We start from the raw sequence: 25,152 nt of genomic DNA on the forward strand, positions 1-25,152 counted from the left end.
GCCCTGAAGTGGAAACTTTTCACTTCCTGGTGCGGAGACCGCCGGCTTGACCCTGTTCACTGCCCAGTTGGTACAGTGCTGGAGTTCTTGCAGGCCCGCCTCTCCGCGGGACTGACCCACTCCACCCTGAAGGTGTACGTGGCGGCTATTGCGGCCTGCCACGCCCCTCTCGATGGCCAGTCAGTGGGCAGGCACCCCTGGGTGACACGTTTCCTCCGCGGTGCGCTGAGGATCAGACCTCCAGCTCGATCTCGGCCGGTCATGCTGCAGGCTTTCTGTCCTCCTCCCTTTAGGGAGCCCGACCATCGGAAGCTCAATTGTACGTGTCCAGTGCGAGCACTGGACGCGTACGTCCACAGAACTGCCCTGTGGAGAAAGGCGGACCAGTTGCTTGTTTGCTTTGGTCCCCCTAAGAGGGGTTTTCCTGCTTCTAAGCAGACCCTCAGCCGGTGGATTGTAGAATCCATTTCTCTGGCTTTCGAGTCCTCTGGTCTCCCCAGTCCCCTGGGGGTCAAGGCTCACTCTACCCGAGCGGTGGCGGCCTCTAAGGCCTTTCTGGCAGGTGTGTCCTTACAGGACATCTGCAACGCGGCGGGATGGTCCACGCCCCTGACCTTTGCTAGGTTTTATGACCTAGATACCCGGGCCACTCCCAGCTCCTCTGTCCTTGTGCCTTAGGCTTGCCTCCTCCTGAAGGCAGGGACTTGTAAGTCTGGCGGCGTGGGTATACTCGTTCCCATAGCGTTTCGTGACGCAGCTCGAGTTCCTGAAGGGGAACGTCTCCAGGTTACGTATGTAACCATGGTTCCCCGAGGGAACGAGACGCTGCGTCTCGGTGCCACACTTCCGGCGTCCCTGCGGCGCTTGCTTCATTTTCCAGTAAGCTAACGCGGGGCTCGCCGCTCGGGCTTTTATGCTTCCGGGTCGCTACGTCACCCCGCCCGTGACGTCTCGCCCATCCATTGGACGGATTAGACACGTGATTCAGAGCGCGGTCACGCGGGGGCGTTCCCATAGCGTTTCGTGACGCAGCGTCTCGTTCCCTCGGGGAACCATGGTTACATACGTAACCTGGAGACGTTTTCCACCATGGGAAAGTTTTCAGGACTGAGGACTTTGTGCTTTCTGGTTTCTCATTAACATAACAAGCTGCAATTTTTTAGGAAAGAAAAATAAAGATGCTGATGAAGGAATGGCTGTTTATATCTGCTATAATTTAAGTGATAATGGGAACTAACTTTTCTCACGGATGTTCCACAAAATTAAACTACATGTAACTACAAATGGTTAAAAAAGCACCACATGCTGTTCATTAATAAATTAATAGTTGTTAGTTTTGGCAAAGTGCTGTGCTATTAGAGGAATAAAACTCTTCAGAAATGTGCTGTTATAGTAAATTTAATCAACTACAGGATGATAAGAGTAACTTATTTCCATCAAGCCACATCACACCACCCCATCACTGATTATTTTCCTATAGCAGCACACTCTGCTGTGTTTTACTCCTTATATATTATGTTACAACATTATAACACAAATCCAGCAGTGAAATTAGTGACACACCAAATACATCCCGGATCTGGCAAAGAATAAATAGGGAGCAGATTCCTTATAGACCGTAGAACCATTCGATCCTGCTGGGAAAATGTATACTAGAAATCATCAGGTCAATTCCCATTAGGAAGGAAGACCTTATATTTGTAAATCTTTTTTTTTTTTTTTCCCCACCAGGCGCGCGCGCGCACACACACACACACACACACACACACACACACACACACACACAGGACCATCTTGACTTCATTTCTCCTTCCCTGCAGCTGCATTCCTTCATTTGGGATTGTGGCTTGTGAATGTGGATGATGTTCATCACTGTTTGGGAGAAACAGGGCCGAGACAAGGTTTTTCTACAAATGAATATACACACACTGTAATGGTCTTTGTTTTTCCAGACCTCATTAAGAAGCCAGAGATGCTTCACAATGCGAATCAATAGACAAATGCTAATTCATGTCTCTCATTAACAAGAAACTGTGAGTTGTACACATACACAGAACCACCAGCAGACACAGCCCAGAGAATTTTATCTTCATAATTAAATTGTACTATAAACCAAGTCTTTTTGTATGGATGCATGTCTTCAAATAGGGATTTGTACCTAGTGTGCATGTGTGTCTCTTCCTAACACTTTTTCCCCCCACATCTGCTTCTGTAAAACAAACTTTCTAACCTGTTTTGTGCTTAATCTTGAAAGGACCAATGCATAAGCCGATCCCAGTACTCTGGCAGCTCTGACATTCATTCTCTTTATCGTCTTCATTTCTGAAAAATAATTACTATTTGCACTAACCATATGAATTGTTATACTTGCTGTCATATTGGCTAGCAGTATGTACACACCTTTTATCTAGGTTGAGGAAGCAAACTTTTATGCTACACCACCACCACCCCCCACCACAGCCCCCAAGAATGAACAGATATTTTCTAAAACAAACAAAAAAAGAGATAATTAGGATGTGTGCTTTTGTGTGTAAACCTTGGCACATTGCAGTTGGTTGAGACTATACAAAAGTCGAAAACAATGTGTTTTTTTTTATTTTTATTTTTTTTTAATTTATTTTCATATGGGTGAGTGGACGGATATAAAGCTCGCGGGCATCAGAAGAACACATTCATTAACGAGAATGACTGATTTATAGTGATGCATTCACTCAGCCATAGTAACTGCCTGGTCTGGGTTACAGTGGTTTAAATTAGGCTAATTAATTTTTGGAGACCTGTAACCAGCAAAATTCATTAGAAAATGTTGTAAGCAGGTACAAAGAAAAATAGTGACTGCACACACAATTAAAAAAACTGAAACAAGGAGCATATGGTTTGACCACAACCACGTTTGGTTTTAATGTGAATTCAGATACAGATATTTGATGTACTATACAGATACACAGAGACACTGGTACAAATATTGCATTATAACATTTCTCTCTCTCTCTCTAAACACCTCTAATTGTAAATAGATGTTTAAGCATCTCATCATCACTTTTTGTTCATTTTTTCTGGATGAATTATGCTCATAATATCCGTGATTAACATACTTTTGCTAAACACAGACTTTTTCACTAAAGGGACATTAGTTAATTTTAATTTGTACTGACACCTTGTAAATGAGCCTTTCTGCAACATTTTACTTTAATGAATATTTTCTAAATGATTTTTTAGGCCATATCATCAACAATAGGAACTTTTTTTGAGAAGTTCATTTCAGATTTCAGATGTTCCATTGTGTTACTCATGACAAAAAAAAGTTGTATTATTTATGACCATGAGCACAAAAATGCTTCTCAAGCAAACAAAATGGCTGACTTTGAGAAGCTGGTGTTTGTTAACTAAGCACAATATGGGATTTAGTAATGATCCTAATGTGGTTACACCTATAGAATAACACGTTATAATATCAAACTCAGCTGTAGCTTAATATTTTTTAAACTTTCTTTTTCAATTAAAACTAAAACTAACAAACAAAACAACAACTTGAGTTAACTGCATTACTGCATCCTAAATGTATGCTTTGAATCAATACAGACATCAATAAATAGATTTAGATTTATTCCATATTGGTCCTGTTTGGATAATTGCAATAATAGTATAATAATTACAGGATTCATTTATTCATTCATTCATTTTCCTTCTGCTTTTCTTGGGTCATGGGGGTCATGGTGGCAATAAGCTGTGAAGTTAGTCCAGACTTCTTTATCCTCAGCTATAGCAACTCTAGCTCCTCCTGGGGAATGCTAATCAAATTTTATTATAGGAAAGTTTTGGTGTGTGTGTGTGTAAGTGTGTGCATAGTTTTTTTTTGTTTTTTTTTAAACCCTGTTTTCTCCTAATTTGGTCATTTTTTTATTCCCACCCACTAGCTAACTTTCTAGCTTTATCAGACAACAACTACCAACTGGGAAGGGTGAAGGCTAATGTGTGCTTCCTACTAGACACATGAAGCCAGCCACAACATGTTTTCGAACTGACGCATCACAAGGCAGCTGAACACTCTTAGAGGAAACTGCAATCTGCCCTCTTCCTCATATATCAGCTAACAGATGCTAACCCATGATTGGCTAGTGTCGCTCTGATTGACAGGGTGAAGAGTAATGCCATCTGTTCCACCCAGGGAACACGGCCATTTTTGCTTTCTTGGACTCCCAGCCACTGATGGCTGTGATGATGTCATGATGATAGGGCGTGCATAAATTATATCAAGTTTAATCATAGTCATCTCAGCCATTTCTTTTTCTTGATGACTAATTACATTGGTTGTCATTCTTGGTCATGTTGGATGACAATGTGGTAGTGGTGGATCAGTAGTTAAGGCACTGCACTACTGATCAGAAGGTTGCGAGTTGAAATCCCAGCACCACCAAGCTGGTGAGCAAGGCTCTTAACCCTCCACAGCTCAACTGTTTCCTGTCTAAAATTGTAAGCTGTTTCGAATAAACGATTCAGGTAAATGAGGTAAATGACAATGAATAGACTTGTTAGCAGTATCTAGAAGTCCAGCTTGCAAAAGCATTGAAAATATAGAGACTAGCTACACCTTAAAATCATCAGTTCATCCATTTTGATGATATTTTTGTTTGTCTCGTTGCACTAATGGCAGCATGTTAAAGGTGGCCTCAGAGGAGGGAACAAATGCTGAAATAAAGACAGAGCAAATTTATGTTGCCGAATGCCATCATGCTTCGTGTACACTGTTGCACAGAACCACTAGGGACGATGCAATAAAAAAGTCATTTTCATAATATTTTTTTTTTACTCTGCTCCACTGTGCGTGTGAATAGGTATAATCTGTTAAACTTCTGAGTTAATACAGAATGTGCGGTGGGATTCGTACGTGATAAATGAAGCGTGGAAACTTGCCTTAATATTTCATAACGAACACATAGAGGTCCCATAATCCTAATTAAACACATCTAGTCAAACATTTAAACGTCAAAATCCTAATGTGACTTCATTTCATTTTGTTCTAATTCTCAGGAATGTAATTATCTGTCTCATTTGATCAAACGGTCCTTAACTGGCCTTTCATCTCTTCCTCAGGCACAGGTATTTCAGAGAGAAAGAGGGGGAGAACTGAGCCGTCATGTCTCATTAATTCTAAACAAACCAAAAAGATTGTGTTGACAACAGAGTCGGAGATGAATTGAGAGTTGTGTTTTTTGGTCTGACATAAAGGAGACCCACCTGTCTCTCTCTTTCTATCTCTATCTCTCTCGCTGTGTTCTGTGTTCTAGGAGAGGTCATTGAGAGTGCACACTGTGCAGTTTAGTTCCCCCAGGCTTTATAGCTCTCACTTCCAACTTATATTACCAATGATCTCTTTCTTTCCTGCTCTCTTTTTATCCCTCACTCAGTGAGTGTCAGCGTCTAAAAGGCAATCCCACAGACAGCAGGCGACAGGCCCTTAAGTGCCATGCGAATAAAGGCACTTTTGGGAATCAATAAAGGAGGGCGAAAAAGAGGAATAAAAAGCAGTCATTCACACAGCTCAACTCCGTTCGCAATAAGCCTGGAGTCAAGCTTTTTTGAGTGGTGCATTTAGTGTGAGTGGCAGCCAAGAGGCAAGTGCTCTAAATGGCCAAGTGGACACACACTGCTATATTTAGATTTAATGTAGTTTTCAGTGCCAGATGAGGCTGGAAAGGCTGGTGATGGAATGTCTAGTAGAAGTGACTGAAAGTTACAACATTTATACCAAAAGCTTCATTACGAGATTCATTACCAGGAGCCAATGGATCTCCTCGAGTTTAGTGAGTAGGACTTCGGGACTCTTTAGACGTTTTCTGGATTGGCTTCCACTCATTTCAGACTTATTGGCATTTGTACTTAGATGTTTCTCTGTCTTGGGTATTAGTCTTGCTAATTACAGTCTTGGTCTCTCAAGGGAAAACAATGCTTGTGTTCTCTCATGCACAAAATTTGACAAGAACTAATTCATTCTTCTAAGAATCGTAGCCTAATCATTAATGCAATGCATGAATAAAACCAGCTGAAGTAAAGATTTGATGATTTTCTGTCTCAATCTTGACTCGGTCCCTTTTTCATTTGGACTTGATCTTGACTCTGCCACGACCCCCTCAATACTCTGTCTTGAATCAATCTTGGCTAGTCCTGGTCTTGTCTTGGATTTGACAGTGTCAGTCTTGACTACAGCTAGTAGAGTTCAAGATTATAATACTTATAAATTTATAAAACCAGATTATAAATCCAGTGTCTTTGACTTGCTTCTATAAAATTGAATAACTTCAAAACCATGACATACGTGGTGGTGGAATGTTATACTATTAAAGTATCATAAATGCACACAAGCATTCATGTAAACTGAACACTTTGTATTTGGGATGTAACCAAATACATTATACAAATAACTAATGCAGATACAAATCTGGGGTGTGCTGTTGGATGCAACTGAAAAGTTGGGCAAGCAGGAGGCTTTTTTCCTTCATGGGGCATGACTGAGTGGTCAGATTGAACACTGAACAATTGAACAATTATTCACCCTTAGTTTAAACTAGTTTGTTTATATATTTGAGAAATAGAACCCACTAAATTCTTCAGAATATATTGTGTTCAGGTGCAAAAATAAATAAAACAAAAAAAAAACAAAAAAAAAAGACACAGTCCTGCACCCATCTCTAGTTGAGACCAATTTATGAAGTGGAGTCATGTAGCTGAGGCTGAGGATCTGTGCCAGAATTCATAGACCATGCTGATAGTTCTGGCATTTCTACCTCTGAGTTCTTTCCAGTGGTTCCCAGGGCACAGTGGTAGGGATCATATTTGATTCATATTAAAAAATAACCCTTTCAGTTTAGGCCACACATATGTAGTGTAAATATGAATATTTGGAGAAACAGGTACAGAAATTGGCATTGTGTTGCACCCCTACTTTGTAGTACTGCAAAATCCTGGAATCAGCATGAACAGTTAATGTTTTTGTGTCATTTTTCTTTCAAATTGGTTGCAGATGATTCCCACCTGATAGCTGCTCTAGGAGGGTGATCTCACCTGATTCCACTGAGAGCCATGACCCCATTTCAGGCTGTAGCTCATGCTACCTCATAGCACAGCTGAACATGTGTGGAGAAAAACTGACCTATTTTGTGTACATGAACTAACAGATGCATGCAATTGGCTAGCATTTCTCTGACTGAAATGCTAATAGAGAGCCAATTATGCACTCTATTATGCTCTCTTGGACTACTGTCCATGGATGCCTTTGGGATTGGCAAGATCCAAAGCAGTGATCATCCAACAATAGTGAGAACCACAGACTGTTGCACCACTCAGAAACCTGAATAATGACCCATTAACCTCAAGTGCCCAGTCTGTCAGCTGATTAACTATAGTCTTTTGACTTACACAATTGATTTCAGCTTCCTTTCATCTCTTTCATTAATGAGCCACTATTATCCAAGGCTCTGACGTTCCTAGATGTCCTTTCAGTGAAAGACCTGGCATTGTTGCATTTCTTAACACATGTCCTGGCACCAGCAATCAAAGCCACAATGAAAAGCACTTAGAGCTCTTTTAGCAGTAATTTCCTCAAAAATATACAATCTATGTCTTAATTACCTGGAGGATGAGGAACTCTTTACTTGTCTTCTTTAGGGTGACATAACACCATTCTCCAAAATCACTGACTCAATTGAGTGATTCTTGAAGACTGAATGATGTGATTTGCATTTTACATGCATAAACATATTGCACATCTTAATTATTAAATGTGTAGAAGTTTGTAACTTGTCTGCAATGGGTCTATGCTAACAGTTTAATTGCAATGGAAACTTTTAAAATGTAAGCTTTGATACACATTTTTGTCTATATTTAAATTCATGTCATATTGAAAGTTTCTGTTGCATAATAACTGTATGTCTGTTGTAATTTTCTTTCAGAACCAAGTCGGGGTGTGTGTGCGCAAGAGTGTGCATGTCTTTATTTATGAATGACATTACTTTAAAAATGAAATGAATCTACTATACATTTCATATATCTGCTACATATATTTTAGTAGTGGTCCTAGAATGAATCCCTGGAGAATCCCTTAAACAATGATCTCACCTGAGCAGGTAATGATCTCCCTGTTTTATATCATAGCTCAGGCTATTTTTCATACTGCCACTTTACAAACACAAGAACCATAATTTTACTCTAACCATTCCCCTGTATCCCTGTCTATCGATTTCAACATAACTTCCCCTTGTATTGCTCAGGGGACCATATATATTTTTGTCAGTTCATCTGTTCTTTGATATATGTGGTGTACATTTAGGGAAATGCTGTTGAATTAGCTAGAAGCACTTGAACGCACATCTTGTTACTGAGAAAAGCCACAGGGACCAAGTTAGCAAATTATGCTAATATGCTTTAGGGTTTTGGTCAGCATCTGGTAATGGGGAATGGAAGCCAAACAGAAATGCAAAAGCTTCCTCCTCACCACCACCTCCAACACACATACTACATACACACAGACTCACTGTTGATCAACTATGGAAATTCTGGCTAAGTTCATAAAGTATGTACTGAGACTTTTGAGAGAAAGAGCAAGAGAGAGAAGGAAAAAGAATGCCAGTGGCGTCCAATTAATAAGAGCAAGAGAAGAAAGGAGAATAAGATAGTGAAGCGGGACTGCTTCCCCAAAATGTGCTAATTATTGTTTTTAATTAACTCAGACTGAATTTGCTTTTTTTTTTTTTTACAAAATAACTTTGAACTCTCTCATTTTAATGGCACCAGAGAAAGAAAGTAGTGCATACACACCCAGTATTAGTACCGTTATGTGGATTTTACTTTGATCCGAGTATTCCTGTAGCTAATGAAGCTCTAAATATAACCTTAACATTCAAAAGGAAATTGAAGGAATTGAAATTCAAACAAATTATTTTTTTCTGGCAAGTGTTACATCTTATCTTAAAAAAAAAAAAAAAAAAAAAAAAAAAAAAAAGACTGACAGCATGCCCCCAAATAAATATTTGAACAAGATTTTCTACACTATAAATGTATGTGTAATATCTATCTATATAAAAATATATATACACACATACAGTATATACTGTACATGCAGACTGGTGTGCTTGTTAAAAACCTAACTGTGGCTATCTTCTCTTTTCATTCCATTATTTTCAAAGCAAAAGCACCTCTGTAAGTCCTTCATAATCCAGTCCTCTTCACTGGTATTTTAATCATTTAAGTTTAGGAGCAGATTAACAGCTATGAGAGTGAGCGCCAACACTGGAGTACAGGCAAGATGAAAGAAGCTCTGTAATGTAAGAATAATTGCAAAGCTTTTTTTTTTTTTTTTTTATTTATGAAATATATATGAAAATGGTAAGACCCAAATCCGGGAACAGGAAGACACGCATACACTGCTCAGCTGTGATCAAAGTCAGTAAATATCAATACACATTACTTAAACATATTACAATGAGGAACTAGACCTCCAGCACAGGTAGCACCAACTGCAGCGCTCTCTGATGATTGTCCAACATCAGCACTAAGAAGAATAGCACCAAGAACTAGGAAGTGCAAAACACATTACCAAACCAAAAGCACAACAGCAAAACCGAATACACAACAGCAAATCAGAAAGGTGCAATGGCAAAACCAAAAACATGACAGCAAAATGAAAAACAAGACAGCAAAACCAAAAAAAAACATGACAGCAAAACCTAAAACATGACAGCAAAACCAAAGACACAACAGCCAAACTAAAAACACAGCAGCAAAACCAAAAAAACATTACAGCAAAACCAGAGATGCTACTGCAAATTTGGAAACACAACGGCATAAATTCAAATTGGATAGAGTAGGTCCTTATTGAACATTACATTCTTGCTGGTGATTGGCTAACAGCAAGCATTAGATGGTGGAAAATGGAGAGTTGGAGGATGTTTACAGTAAGAGGAAATATGAGCCTAAATGAATCTACTGATGCTTTTATTTTTAAAGAGCATTCATATGATGTTATGTTAGATATGTTGTCAGTTTTACACAGCATTAATACGAGTATGTGAATGCTGAAAGCCTAAAGGAAGCCAGCTTATTCAGAAGAATTACTCCTCAGCATAATAAGCCTTAAATCATCTGCATTAAATCATTTCACTCTGCTAACTAGATAACACAAAGAAAATGTGCAACTCTTTTTCCTTGTGATAGTCATACAGAGTGTCCAATCAGCAACAAGCATGGGATGTTCAATTAAGACCTACCCTTTTCGTTTTGAGCTCAAGTTGATGTATTTTTTTTATTTGCTGTGGTGTTTTTGCTGTTGCGCTTTCTGATTTGCTGTTGTGTCTCCAGACTTGGTGTTGTGTTTTTGGTTTTGCTAATGTGTTTTGCACTTAGAGGCCATTGTAATGACCAGATGCCAAAACAAATGAATACATGTACAGCAGGGGCAGCAGAGGGCCCAAGCACACATCAAGGCTCCAGTGCTGGCACCTCATCAAGAGGAGCATAAAAGAGCTGAAAAAGGAGTAGAAGATTAATTCAGCATTCCAAACAACTACCAGCCTTTAATGATTCCCTGGAAGCATGTTACCTTCCAGCTCACCACTGAGCCACCACCTGCCACTGCACAGAGCCTCTATGCAAGAGCACAAGGGGCACCTCAGGCATCCTGACCACCACCCACTCACAGCAAGAACTTTACCACTGCACTCCTCTCTATTTTCTTCCCACTCTGAATAAAACCTCTCTGGTGCTAAACTGTCATCTGTAATGATGCTGGTCCTCACAGGGAGGCACCAGTATGCCCAACCACCGGACCAGCATTGTTGTCAGCTATTAAACAACTATGACCCTCAGCAGATCAGCATCCTTTCCAGCCAGTAACCAAATCCAACCATCAGATGATCAGCATCACGACAAACCATCAACCAGCTACAACAGTCAGAAGATCAGCATCATGGCCAACTATCGACCAAATTCAACCATCAAAGGATCAGCATCATGGTCAGCCATCAACTTTCTACAACTAACAGATCATCATTATGGCCAGCCATCTTCTACAACTGTCAGAAGATCAGTATCATGACCAACAATCAACCAACTACAACCATCAGAGATCAGTATCATGGTCAGCCATCATCCAAATACAACCATCAGAGGATCAGCATCATGGTCAGCCATCAACCAGCATGGTGCACTTGAAAGCTTCACGAAATGCACATGTACCCAGGGCACCCTCAAATTAGGTGTGATGATTAATCAGTGCAGGGGAGGCTGGCAGCTCAATCATCAGCACACAAAAGTGCAGCACACCGACGAAGACGACGAGAAGTGCTATTTTAAAGCACATCCTTAAATCTTTCTCTCAGCCAACGAATTTCTCCTGAGGAAGCCTACTCAAGAGGCTTGACTTTACCGCCTGCACCCACTGACCCAAGCACTCAGTGCACCCACTAATGCCCAAGAGCACAATCTTTACTCAGCGCTCCCTCTTTTGCTTGCCCATGCCCCACATATATTAAAACTGCCTCTGGTGTTAGAAATTGCATTTTTCTTCTTGAACATTTGCATGTACCACATACTACAAAACTAAATTAAATAGTACACAAAGTAGTATTATCTTAAAGCCATACAGGGGAAGAGGAAAATCAAACCATATGCTAATTTTGCTAACGTGGGAAATAAAGATGTGTAAACTGGAGATGACTAAACATTGTGATCGTGTACAAAGTATTTATTTATACTCATATCATACAAAATTAACACCAGCAGGAGTCGCTTAGATATGACCTCTATGAATATTCTAGAGAAAATGTTGAACCAAAAACTACAAAAATAGGAATGTCTTATATGCCTAGAAATATAATGTGGGCTTGTGTGCGCACACACACGAGCCAAAGCAGTATTGTGTTATCATCTGGCCGAAGAGCTAAGCTTCAGTCCTTTTGCTGATGTTATTGGGATTATACTACTTCATTCTATGAAGTAAAAGCACTCACACAGGAAGAGGGTTATAAATATAACCCAGATTATAGTTGTCAGGTAAGACACATTACATTTGTACTGCTACACATTTTGTGCAGGAGTTCTTCAGTTCTATTACTGGAGACTGGAGTCAGGTAGCCACTTACACCAACTGAACCTCATTGATGCATCATGCAGTTAGAGTGAGGATGCAAGTGCAACAACTGAAAGGGTTTTATTTGGGCTAATCCAAGAATCACAGTCAGTGTCCATGGCAGAGGTCAAAACATAGGCAGACAACAGTAAACCAGGGTAATCGTGAAATAGGAAAACAAGTGAGAGGGTCAAAACCAGGACGTACGACAAGGAGCAAAGCACAGGGAACACAGGAAACTAAGGCTCAGCTTAAGACAATGCAGAAATTCATACTAAGACATTGCAAGGAAAGTAAGCAAAGACACAACAGGGTATAAATAGACAAAATAATTAAGAGCTAAATTCGGAATAGGTGCACACATTAGGTAGCAGACCCATGACAGGACAGTGGCAGAGACAATTAGAACTAAAACAAGGCACAAAACAAACAAAAACACAGTAAAATGAATAAGCACCAGCAGTAGTCACTGCACTGAGAAATGTGCCACACACTGAGAAGAGGAATTCGTGATAATTGGACTATAAGTATGACTCTGTGAAATGAAGGCTTCAAGGGACTCCTGACTATCATTTTTAACTCATGTCAGTCTGAAGCGCAATACAATGGCACACCCTGCCATTTCTGTAGCCTACAAGCTATTAGATATTTATACCTTAAAGTTTAAGCTTCAGGCCTTTTTTCATCATGCCAGAAGGTTTCAAAAATAATCTTACATGTTTCTTTTTCCTTAAGACGACATTAATTTGTCTCATTTGTTGTGTCACATTTGATGTATATGAGCCATTAACTGCAGAAATGTCATTTTACATTTACATCTAGCCTCATCTTTGTAATGTGTGTCTCTGCGGGTGTTAGCCATATTCTTTATTTAAAAAAAAAAAAAAAAAAAAAAAAAAAAAAAAAGGTTAACTCTAGAGCCCTTATGGGTTCCTCAATTGTCTTAGTATAAAGTGATTTATCGGAAAGGAATCAATTTAGAAACCTTTTAGGAAGCTAATTATTTAAAACCTCTTGAGTTCTTTTTGCCTAAGAATGCACTTTTGTAAATAAAAGAAAAAAAAAATCTAATGTTCAAAAGCGCAATGCACAAAAAAATGACTGCAGCTATTGAGCCTCTCACAAAATTTTCTCCCTCTTACCACCAACACACAGTTAACTATAGTCAGATGTTTCATTTTTCTTTTGATAAAGTGCTGCTTAAAAAAGAACCATCACCACAAGGCAGTTTTTCACACGGTTACACACATTCAGTCTGTCCTTAGCTGCAAAGAAGAGAAAATTATGAGGAATGGATGGGACTTGCATCTTATAGCCTAGTAAACAATTTTATTCACTATTATATGAGTGTAAAATTTCAGTCAAGGTCTTACTCAAGAATTTTCACTCCACACTGACCAAAATCTGCCATTTGTTGTTTGCACTTATACTTTTTTAGTAATTTATTTCCATTATTTTAATAGGCAAAGGTAGCAGTCTTTGCTGTAGGCTTCCTTTCAAAACTAGTAGCTAATTGTAGTTTCTTTCTAAAACTGCCTAGTTGCAGGGGTGGAGTGTTCCTTGCACCTTTTAACTGCTCATTAGCAAGCATTCTCCCAACTGTCTCAGCTGGTGGTTAATTAAGCTAATTACTTAGGTAATTAGTTGTGAAATTTTTATTTTTTTTTTTTTGAGAAAGTTACCTTAGTTCTGGGGTGTCCATAGTCTGGCTTCAGGGCCAAATGCAGCCCGTGGACAGATGTTAGCCCATGGCTTCTCTCTTAGAATGTATGATAGGTGGCCCGCTAGCCAACCATCTGCAAATTTCCTTTCACCTGACTGTGGCAGCAGACCAGCTAACATGCAAGAGCCATTTTTCCTCTGACTACATCTGCAAATTAATTAATCTCTAGAATGATATTTAGCTACAGACAAAAAGCACAAAATTAACAGTGAGAAGGGATGATTTCAAAAGAGCTGGAAACCTAGAAAGTATGGAAAATCTTTCATGAAATCTTGAAAGTGTCCTTAACTAAAGTGGATTTGTAACCGAGTATTAAAAAAATGACAATTTAATTTCCAATTATGTTAGTTTGTCCAATTACTATTGGTGCCTGAAATAGGGGGGTCCACATATAAAAGTGCTGTGGTTCCTACACTGTTCAACCGATTTGGATGTCCTAAATACCCTCAAAGCTGAAGGTCTGCACTTTGAGCTCATATTCGTTATTCTATTTTAACTCCATTATTTATGACAGGGGACACTGCTCTGCAGATGACCAGGGCAACTGTGTGTAATCCACAAAGTGTGTTTTTTACCTTCTCATTAAACCGCAACTACTTCATTTGGAAGATGGTGGCATTTACACTTGCCCTTTGTGTGGAAATTGTCTTGTTTTTTCTCACTACGAGCCAAACAAAAATGACCACTCATGGGCATGAACCAGACACCATCTCGTACACCAGGGAAGCGCTTATGACATTGCACTTCACTGGCACATGTTTTGAAACATCCGCTGACCTGTCCTATCTATCAAACGAGCTGCCGAGGCAAACGCAACAGTGGATATTCGTTCCCCTGTGAGACAGAGGCAGAATTTGGCACAGAGGTAAACGGGGAGGCTTGCGATGGCAACTGAGGAGGAGAGGCAACCACCCACCCCTACCTCCAATGATCCTGTTCAATGCCCATTCATTAAGGAATAAAATGGACAAACTTCGGATTAACTAAATGCCCTCTTACAAATACCAGGAGGCGTGCATCACAGTGGTAGTGGAGACGTGGCTTTAGCCTGATGTCCCCGATGTGTACGTCAAGGTGGACGGTTTTACGCTTATGCGCACCAACAGAGATCTGGACAGATCATGCTGTCATCTGTGCTGTCTATGTGCCACTGGATGGAATGGTGTCTGAGTGCATGCAACAGCAGCTCCAACATACCACTAATGCTCCTCTGTTAGGAGTTATGAACCACTGTCACGTTGAAAGATTCCTCCCTGGGTTCCAACAATGTCAAATGCAACACTAGGAACACCAATATTTTGGACAAGTGCTATGGGAACATATCCAATTCATACACTGCAAAAGCAAATCCATCCCTAGCAAACTCTGATCACAACACAGTGAAGCTTATTCCTGTATACCACACTCTGCTGAAGTCAAGTAAGCCTGAAATTATGCTGGTAAAACTTTGCTCTTCAGAGAACACGGAGACACTGAAAGGCTGTTTTCTTTGCACTGAATGGGATATACTGTATGATCCAGACATTAATAGGCACAATGAAATCAGGTCTGCATATGTCAAGTTCTGCAAGGACTCTGTGATACCAGTCAAACAGGTTAAACATTTTCCAAGCAACAAGCCTTATATCACTAAGGAGGTTAAAGAGAGTGTGAAGTGGAAGCATTTTACTTTTAATCAAAAGGACCCTGTACTTACAAAATTGGCTCAGAAAGAATTGGACAATAAAATAAGAGAATGCCACAAACAATCTAAAGAATCAATTGAAAGTGATTCATTGAGTAACAATCCAAAAAAGCTGTGGTCTAAAGTAAAGTGCATAACTAATAAAACACCCAAAAGGATAACTCTGTATGCAATAAATGAGAAGACCATGGCTAATGAGCTCAATGATTTTTATGGTAGGACTGACGCACTGGATGCTATAATAATTGATTCTATATCTAGGCCACAAATAAGATTGAAAATCTTAACAAAATTGAGCAAACATCTTGACTCCAAAAAGGCAAATGGGCCATATGGTCTTTCTGCCTTTGCTCTGCAGACCTTTGCAGAGGAATTAGCCCCTGCATGGGTGGACATTTTTCAAAGGTCCATTGATTCACATACTGTTCCAGACATATGGAAAAGTTCCATTATCCTACCGGTTCCCAAAAAGCCCAATCGCAAAGAGCATAACTGTCACCCACTTGCCTTAACTTGCATTGTGATGAAGTGTCTAGAGAGTATGATAGTGTGGAAGCTTAAGGAAGAAGTAAAGGACTACCTCGATCTCTATCCGTTTGCCTACCAAAACAACAGGAACACTGATGATGCCATTCTTATTGTGGTGCATGGCATTGTAAAACATCTAAAGGATCCTAAAGCTTATGCCCGGCTGTTCTTCCTTGATCTGAACTCTGTGTTTAATACCTTGAAGCCACACCTCATACTCTCCAAACTCAATAGTATGTCTGTCAACCCATACAGTATCAGGCAGTTCCACTCCTTTCTTACCGGTAGGCCTCAACAGGTTAGGGCTAATCAGACACTTTCCGAGTCCAGGTCCATTAACACTGGCACTCCTCAAGAGTGTGTAAGTTCATGACTGTTATTCACATTGTACACTATTGAATACAGGAGTCACCATCCTGGAAATATTGTTTTCAAAATTTTCAGATGATACTGCCATTCTTGGCCTTCTGCATACAGATAAGAACATTCAACATTATACTACAAAGATTGCCAACTTTGTCACATGGTGTAAAGAATACAGTATTGTAGTTAATGTCAAGAAAACAGAGGAAATGTTTTTTGATGACAAGTCAACTGACAATGAGCCAGGTTGCTTCATACAAGTACCTAGGCCTACTTATTGATAATAGCCTATTGTGGGATGTGCATGTTGATAACCTGTATCGAAAGGTACAGCAAAAAAATGTACTTCCTCTGTAGGCCTAGGCTTTTTGGAGTGGCCCAGAGGGTTATGCTAATGTTTTATTATGCCTTCACTGAATCCATTTTTCTGTTTGGCATATCTGCTTGGTTCGGTAATCTGACAGTTACCCTCAAGTTTCAGCTGTACAGTCTGGTGCACACAGCAGTGAAGATGGTTGGTGTGAGTGACCACCCTTCTCTTCATTCCATATACAGTAAAACTGTTCTCAAACTGGCAAGGAAAATGACTCTGGACCCATATCATGGGCTTTATCCAGAATTTGAATTACTCCCATCTGGTTGACGTTTCTGCATTCCAAGGTTTAGATACATCTGCTACAACAACTCTTTTGTCCCTTTGGCCCCGGAACTGTTGAACTCTAATATGGATGATATGACTGTATGAATATTGTCAAAGTGTTTGTCTTGTTACGCAGCTGCACATGTATACTCAAAACAAATTTCTATCACTGGGACAAATAAAGTATAAGTATATCTGATATAGTATATATGACTGGTCCTCTGGTATTTTGATGAGGTCTAATCTGGCCCCCTTTGAAAAAAAATTGGACACCCCTGTCTTAGTTAATGAGTGTGGGAAAGTGGGAATGTGTGTGACTGAGATTCCCATCCAGGGTGAATTTAATTAACAAGTTAGTGAAGATGAAGAAATGAACAACTGAATTACCTTAGCTTCTCTGCATGAAGAGCTGCTTGCATGAGACAAGGGAGTTGACCTACAAGAATCCACCGAGAACCCAGCTGAAAAATCTAGATTGTTCAGATCAGCTACCAGATGCCAAAACATTAAGCTGGGCGAGCAGGTAGACTACCTTTGCCAGCATGTTAGTTCCCTTACTACTTAATTGATCAATAAAAAAAGTTTTCTAATTGTCTTATTCATATTTTATTATTAAAAATAATTTGTATATTATGTAGCATTAATTTCCTCTCTGCCAGTAATTACTGCTGGTAAAGATAGTCTACCAGCTTGGCCTGTGTTTTGGCATCTGATAGGTGGTCAGACAAACCATGATCTTACAGCAGGGAAAGGACAATAAGGAAGGATGGCACAGCATTTTTGTGATTTGCCTGTTCTTTAACCTATTCTGACTATTTATTTTTTACATCTGTTAGCTATGTGCTTCTGCTGCATTTCTGTCCTCACTTCTCCTCCTTCCAGATGGTGCTCTATATGCAGATGTGATGTCAACCAGTTACTCCACCCATTCTAGGTCTGCTGCTGTGGAGCTCTAAGTTGTTTGAGACATCTGGTAGTGCCATTAAGCTATTCTCAAAGCTGACTTCAACACTGCCTAGGCTGCTGGCTTATCCCTTCATGTCTTGGCACTCACAGAGACTTTGATCAACCCAGAGAACACATCTACACCTGTTGCACTCTCTACAGAGTCCTCCTTTTTCCTTTCTTTGCTCCTTTGTTCTTTTCTCCTCTTTTCCTGAATTTCACATCTTTGTTTGATGCCATTCTGTTATCTCTAAACCTTGTAAACTTCATATCATTGGGGTCCATTCTCTGCCAGGTCCTCTTGGCAACCTTTTGAATGACAAGAATTTTTGATCTTTGCTCTTTCTTTCCAGAGGAGGGTACTCCTCTGGTACTGCTTGGAGACTTCAGTCTCCAAACTGACTGCATCCACCATCTCAGATCCTTCAACCTGACTTACTGATGGCAACATCTTTGATGTGATCTTCACAAAGAACAGCATCCCAGCAACTCCACTTCATGTATTGGGCCATTTATTTGTGTCCTTTAATTTTCCTCTGGTCTTTAACACCAATCCCTCATCTGCCATGACCACAGTTGGCTTCAGAAGATACTTTAAAACCCAGTTCCTTAATTTTTAATTTTTTTTTTTTTTTTTTAAACTGTATGCTCATTCCTACCAACAAAGACTTCTTTTTTTAGAATTGCCTGCCAACACTGCTACATCTACCCTCTGCACAGCTCTCTCCAGATCTCTGGACTCACTCTGCCCTCTCACCTACAAGTCAGCTAGACCAGTATCTTGCAGCCCTTGGCACATTCCTTGGTCTAAAAGAACAACTCATTCAAGTGTGGGGGAGAAAAAAAGTGGATAAAAATCTAACTTGCCAACAGATCTTGCTAAGTACTGCACTGCTTGTCTACTCATCTTTTTCTGCTGCAACTATCTCCAGTGAGTCTGCACTTTAAGTAACTGCTATGATCAACGCTTCAGTATCAAGTTATCTGACTATCGTCAAGTTTGCTTAAGACACACCTTTACTTGGGAAGCTGTCCCTTAACTGCACTAATTCTACTATGTACAGACCTGTACCCCCTTTTTTTTTTTTTTTTTTACTGTCCAAATCCCCTAGAATATGCCATTTTTACATCTTTCCATTTTAAACTAAATGACCTCCTCGATGCCAGCCAACCTTGTCTGGATACAAGGCTGGGCATTCCACAGGAGCTGTCCTCCTTACAGACACTACAAAAAGCTCTACAAAAAACAAGAGAAAACTCTGTCCTCATATTTCTCAACATGTCACTTTAAAACCTCCCTAAAGATGGTCCCCAGGGGTCAGTTCTTGGTCCACTCTTGTTCTTCCTACATACTAAATCAAAGAGCTCAGTAGCCAAATCATGGGTCGATTTATGTGCTCACATTACAGGCTTTAAAAGGGCTCTGCACTACACTATATACCTTGATTCAAAACTATATACCTGCTTTAGTGTGCCTGGCATGACATTAGCTGAGGTCTAAGTATATCTGAGCATATGCATGTAAAGCTTCTCAGTTGTGAAATGAGCTTCCCTCTCATCTTGACTAGCTCTGGGACTCTATTCCTCCCACTAGGGAGGAATAGAGTCTAAATCCTCCCTTTGCAGACAATGTCTAGGTTAACTTTGTACTTTTTTGCTTGTTCTTTGTATTTAAGCCTACCCTTGTTGGACTAGTTTTACATGAAAAGGTGAGGTAAATGTCATCAATGCTGGAGTTCTGTATCTCTGGGATTTAGTCAGGCCCAAAACCATCATGTCAATAATTTTGTACAGGTTGTGTGTGCATGTGTGAGAAGATTTTGCTGTATTTTACTTTCTATAAAATGACCAGTAGAAATAACCCCAGGTAATATATACGATACATCTTGTTATATCTCTTGAATTGATATGTTGGTAAAAGAATTTGCACTTTTTCTCAAGTACAAAGGCAGAAAAAGAGCACTTCCTGGACTATCATCTGTCACCAAATAAGCAAGAAAATATAGGCAATAATATATAGGCAGCAATTTATTTTTATTTAACCTTTATTTAATCAGAAGACCCTTTAGATTAAATCTCTTTTGAGGGATACCTGGCTAAAAAGGCACCCCATTACAGATTAACAAGCTTGAACATCAAACACACAAAAACAAACCTAAAAAACAGGAGAAAAAAAAAAATACAAAAGACATAATACAAAATCCAGTTAATGAATAGCAATTACACTCTTCAGTTACACAATTTTTTTTTTTTTATCAGAGCTTTAAACTCTCCTATTGTAACAGTGATTCAGCTGTAATATGTTCTGAAGATTATTCCATGACTAGGGCGCAAAATAAACAAAAGCCTTTCTTCTGAGTTCTGAACAAATACTGGGTACCCTATAGAGCAACCACCTAGAAGAGCAAGAATCATAACTGCTGCTTGTAGGTAATAGAAGATCACACAAATAAGAAGGGAGTTTTCTCCATATAGCTTTGCAAAAAAAATATATATATATATATACCAATGCTGCTATCTCCTTAAATTTAATGAAGGCCAAGAGACCAAATCATGAAGAACACAATGATGCGTACTAGACACAGAATTGGTTATAAAACAAAGAGCTATGATACACAGAGTCTAGACAGCGAAGTATAGAGGAGCAGCATGTATATAAATAATATCTCCATAATCAAGCGCTCTTAAAAATGTAGCCAGAACAAGCATTTTCCTAACTGCTAAATTAAAACATGCCCTATTACAATAGTAAAATCCCAACCTAACCTTCATTCCCAACCTTTCTTCATTAAATGTCCAATATGCACTTTAAAAGAAAGCCTATCATCCAACCAAATACCCAAGTACTTCTAAGATGATACTTTCAATTGATTCCTACAGTATGAATACCTACAATATCTGAGATCTTGGAGTAAGCTGTAGAAAAGACCATAAGTTTAGTTCTTAGTATTAAGTACCAACTTAAGCCCATATAATGAAACTCGCAGCTTCTCAAAAGCAATCTGGAGCTCATCAGCAGCCTGACTCAGAGAAGAGGCAACTGACTAAATCATAGTATCATCAGCATAAAGATGTGCTTTCTCTGTAGACATACCCATTGCAATGTGATTTATAAAAATAGAAAGTAAAACAGTGGCTAGAATTGAACCTTGGGGGACTCCCTTAGAGATTTCCAAAACAACTTATATCGATCTCTATATACACACTGGGTTCTATCTGCAAGGTAGTTCTTGCAGCCCTGACACCCATCCCAATATCACAAAGTCTAACAGCATCTCATGATCAAGAGAATCGAATGCCTTGGACAAATCAACAAACAGGGGCACACAATGCTGTTTGGTATCCGAGAGATTGATGGTATCATTTCTTACCAACAAAGCTGCAGATATAGTACCATGACCTACTCTAAAACCAGACTGTATTTCCCTTAGGATGTTATTATCAGCCAAAATTTGTTTCAACTGAAAATTTACTTGAGATTTGAAAATCTTGGTGAGAGTAGAAACTTTGGATAATGGGCAATAATTATTTAAAACCAAATGGTCCTCACCCTTCAATAGTGAGAACATATGCTGCTTTCTAAATTTTAGGGATAATTTTAGTCTCCAGACAAAAACTAACATGCACAATAGGCTCAGCAATAAAATCAGCTGAAAGCTTCAGAAGATAAGGATCCAAATTGTTGGGTCCAGGCGACTGTTTTGGATCAATAGCCTTTAAAGCTTTACAGATCTCCACACTAGAGATGGGTTTAAATACAACAGGGTCCATAAATAAATTGTTAGCTGATGACGTAGAGATGAGGTTATAATTATAGCTCCTCGACCCTGAAACATAAGTATTAGAAAGACACCCCGCTGATATAAATGCTCGTTAAAATGCCCAATTATATGGTATTTATTCTTAATTTCCGATGAATCAACCAAAATGCGCTCTGGGAGGCCTAAAGTAGATTTAGAACATGACAATTAACCCGTTTCCAATATTACTAGGATTGGTTAAATTATCTGAAATAGATTCTGACTTAGATTTCCTAATTTGACATTTATTTATCAGAGCTCTAAAGGCAGTCCAGTCTACAGGAGAATTAGTGGATCTAGCTTTGGCCCAAGAAGCATTCCTTTCCCTAATCAGTTTGGATAATTCAACTGTAAACCATTTCTTTATAGGGGCATGCTTATTACAAATCGACATAAAAGAATTATACAAAATATACCCATGCACACTCCACATCATGGATTAGACTAACTCTGCCAACATCAATATTATACCAATCATGTATAAATGCTTGTTCTTCAAATGTTTTAAAGTACCCTTTAAAAACATAGAGGTTTGCGCTTGGGTAATTTTAAATTTCTTTCACAGGCAATAGCAGAATGATCACTATCATTGAAAATTACTGCAGTCAAGGTATATTTATGGGCCGCATTTGTAAGAATAATATCCAGTAATGTGGATTTATTTAGATCTTTTGGGTTGAGCCTAGTAGGAGTATCAATAAATTGCATAAGATTTAAAAAAAAAAACCACCCCACACAATTCTTTAAAGTAATCAGATGCAAAATAAAGCCAATCCCAATTCAAATCACCCATAATAATGAATTCACAATCATTTAAAAGGACTTGTCAGAGAAACAATGCTACAGGCAGTTTAGATAAGTTATTGAGTTCCTAGCACTGGTATAGATTACTGACATTCTATGGGCATCTGAACTACTAATGATCAAGTACAGTGTATGTGGCCACTCTGCCTAAAACAAATGCTTACAATAAAGGACAAAATCAATTCATGTTAAAATAAGGTACATATATAGTATGTCTGGAATTGTAGTGAGACAGTCATGCATACATCATAAAGACACCTCAGTGTCTGTATTATGAAGAGGTTGCTTATCCCATGGGAACTGTTCGTAGTCATTACAGACGTTCTCCAACAGCAGGCATCCAAATGGTACTTTACTGTGTTTGGATTCGTTATCACTAACGTTATACGCCTAGCTTATTTCCAATGCTACTCGCTATTGTCTGCTGGGTAGCTTGTTGCTAATGCTACATGCTATTGTCCACAGTTGTTGTACTGCAGTTTCATTCTAAACTGTTGCATGAATGTTTGAAGTTCATTATAGCAGAATAGTACCAGTAGCCACTCAGGCCTGTAACTGTAGAAGTGTGGTTAAAGAAGCTTTTCATCTCCAACAGAGCAAACTAAAGACCGGCTTTTGTGAAGGCATCCATGGCCCCCCCCCCCTTCACACATTGAACGTCCTGGGAAATGATGTCATTACAACTTGCAAATTACCACTTAAGCCATCACGAATGCAGCATAAGACTTAGACCTGACTGGTGTTTGTGAATCTGAATCAATAAGCACACATAGCTACGGGGTGTTTGGTGGCCCATTTCCATCTGTACTGTTTATAGTGATTATCACTAGGACAAGAAGATAGATTGGGAATTGTAATAAAACTACTGTTATGCTATAACATCTAAAGTGAACAGCTGGGGCCATGGGGCGCAATGTACACAGAATCTGTTGATTATGTGCTTTACCTCTGCTTGAATTGGATTCTGTGTCACTTGCATTTTTAGATAACAGCATTTGGCAAATGAAGAACTGTAGTTCTAATCAGAGTGGTTCACCACTTTCTTTTAAGCTTACTCACATTGCCAAAAGCTAAATTTCTAATACTGTGAATATTTAAGGTCAGAAAGCAGTGCCAACTGTGCCACCAGGAAACGCAATAAAAAGCACAATAACTTGGCTTGGATTAATGGATTGGACCACTAAATGGAGAGCACTGAGAAGGCAAGAATGTGCAGTTTAGTTTTGATGATGCTAAGCACACATTATAAGGGACTGGCAGCAGATAATAAATGCGTATTTAAAAAAAAATTCCATGAGTTTTTCCCAGGAAAAGCAGGATAAAAGCACACACACAGTCAGACAGGCATGGCAGCAATCTTGAGGTTTTTTTGGCTGATTGCTCAGTCTGTGTGGGTACAGTGAGGCAGTTGGACACTGCGAGGTGGATTCATATCAAGAAACAGGAAGTGAACCTGAGCATTGAAAAGACCCCACCTGAGAAGTTCCCTTATACGGGTGCCTCAGGGAAAGTGTGTGTTTCTTGTGCGTGATGCCTTCCACTGACAGCAGAAATTGATATGACACTAGAAGTCACTCCAAGCGGTCATCCTGACTTCACCTCTGCCTCTCACACACACACACACACACACACACACACACACACACACACACACACACACACACAGTCTCACCTGCATATGGGACAGGTGCATCCTTGTCCAGTGCCACCAGAGGGGGGTCAAGCAGAACCACGTCTGTGTTCTCAGTGATTACACCACGATATGACGTCTCAATCCATGGCTTGTGTTTGTTCACTGGGAGAGAGTGAGAGAGAAAGAGAGAGAAAGAGTTATTCAGTCAGATTGGCTTTTTACCAAATCACCACTACTGATCACATTTACAGCCTACACACCCTCATTATCCAGAGCTTTCACCAAAAAAAAAGTAAAAAAAAAAAAAAAAAAAAAAGTTAAGCTTTGCTGCATGATTTATTGAGGCTTTCAATTGATTCTTTTGGTCTATTTCATCATTTTTATCCTTCAGTTTAGTCATAGCCATTTTCCACCTGCTATCTGTGTCTCCTGTATCGCATGCCAGCTCCCCACCTGGGAGGGTGAAGCCTAACAAGTGCTTGCTTTGAGAAAAGTGAAGCCATCCACCACATCTTTATAAACTGCCGCTCATGCAACACCAAAGAAGAATACAGTGGATAGAGATGCTGTCCTGTCCACACAGAAAACAGGAGAATTCTGCTCTGTTGAACTCCTGTTGCATTGCTGGGATTTGAACTTGTGATCTGATAAAATAGGGACACTTAAGCCAGTTGCACCACGAGCCCCATTTGATCAAGTTTGGAAAAGTGGAATGAGGGAAAGCTTCTGACATTATAAATGCTCAGAATACTGAAATCTTGATTTCCACTCTTTTCACATTTACCATTTGCTCAATTGCCAATTGTACTAAGGACATAACCAAAACAGTTATATTATTTGGATTGAACATATACAGATACAGGTAAGAATAGCAGGTGCACTATTCCTTTGCTTTTAGAAGGGACCCTGCA

At 39.4% G+C, this 25,152-nt stretch overlaps 1 protein-coding gene across 2 annotated transcripts in view; it reads right to left on the bottom strand.

Moving 5' to 3' along the window:
- Positions 1-25,152, bottom strand: part of clstn2b (calsyntenin 2b) — a 210,467-nt gene that overhangs the window by 113,253 nt on the left and 72,062 nt on the right. For both annotated transcript variants that reach the window (XM_034310713.2, XM_034310712.2), the window contains exon 2: positions 24,281-24,403. In XM_034310713.2, coding sequence (XP_034166604.2) covers positions 24,281-24,403 — 123 coding nt within the window. The remainder of the gene's footprint in view (positions 1-24,280; positions 24,404-25,152) is intronic.

This window comes from Pangasianodon hypophthalmus, chromosome 14 (assembly GCF_027358585.1).
Source record: "Pangasianodon hypophthalmus isolate fPanHyp1 chromosome 14, fPanHyp1.pri, whole genome shotgun sequence".
Lineage (NCBI taxonomy): Eukaryota > Metazoa > Chordata > Actinopteri > Siluriformes > Pangasiidae > Pangasianodon > Pangasianodon hypophthalmus.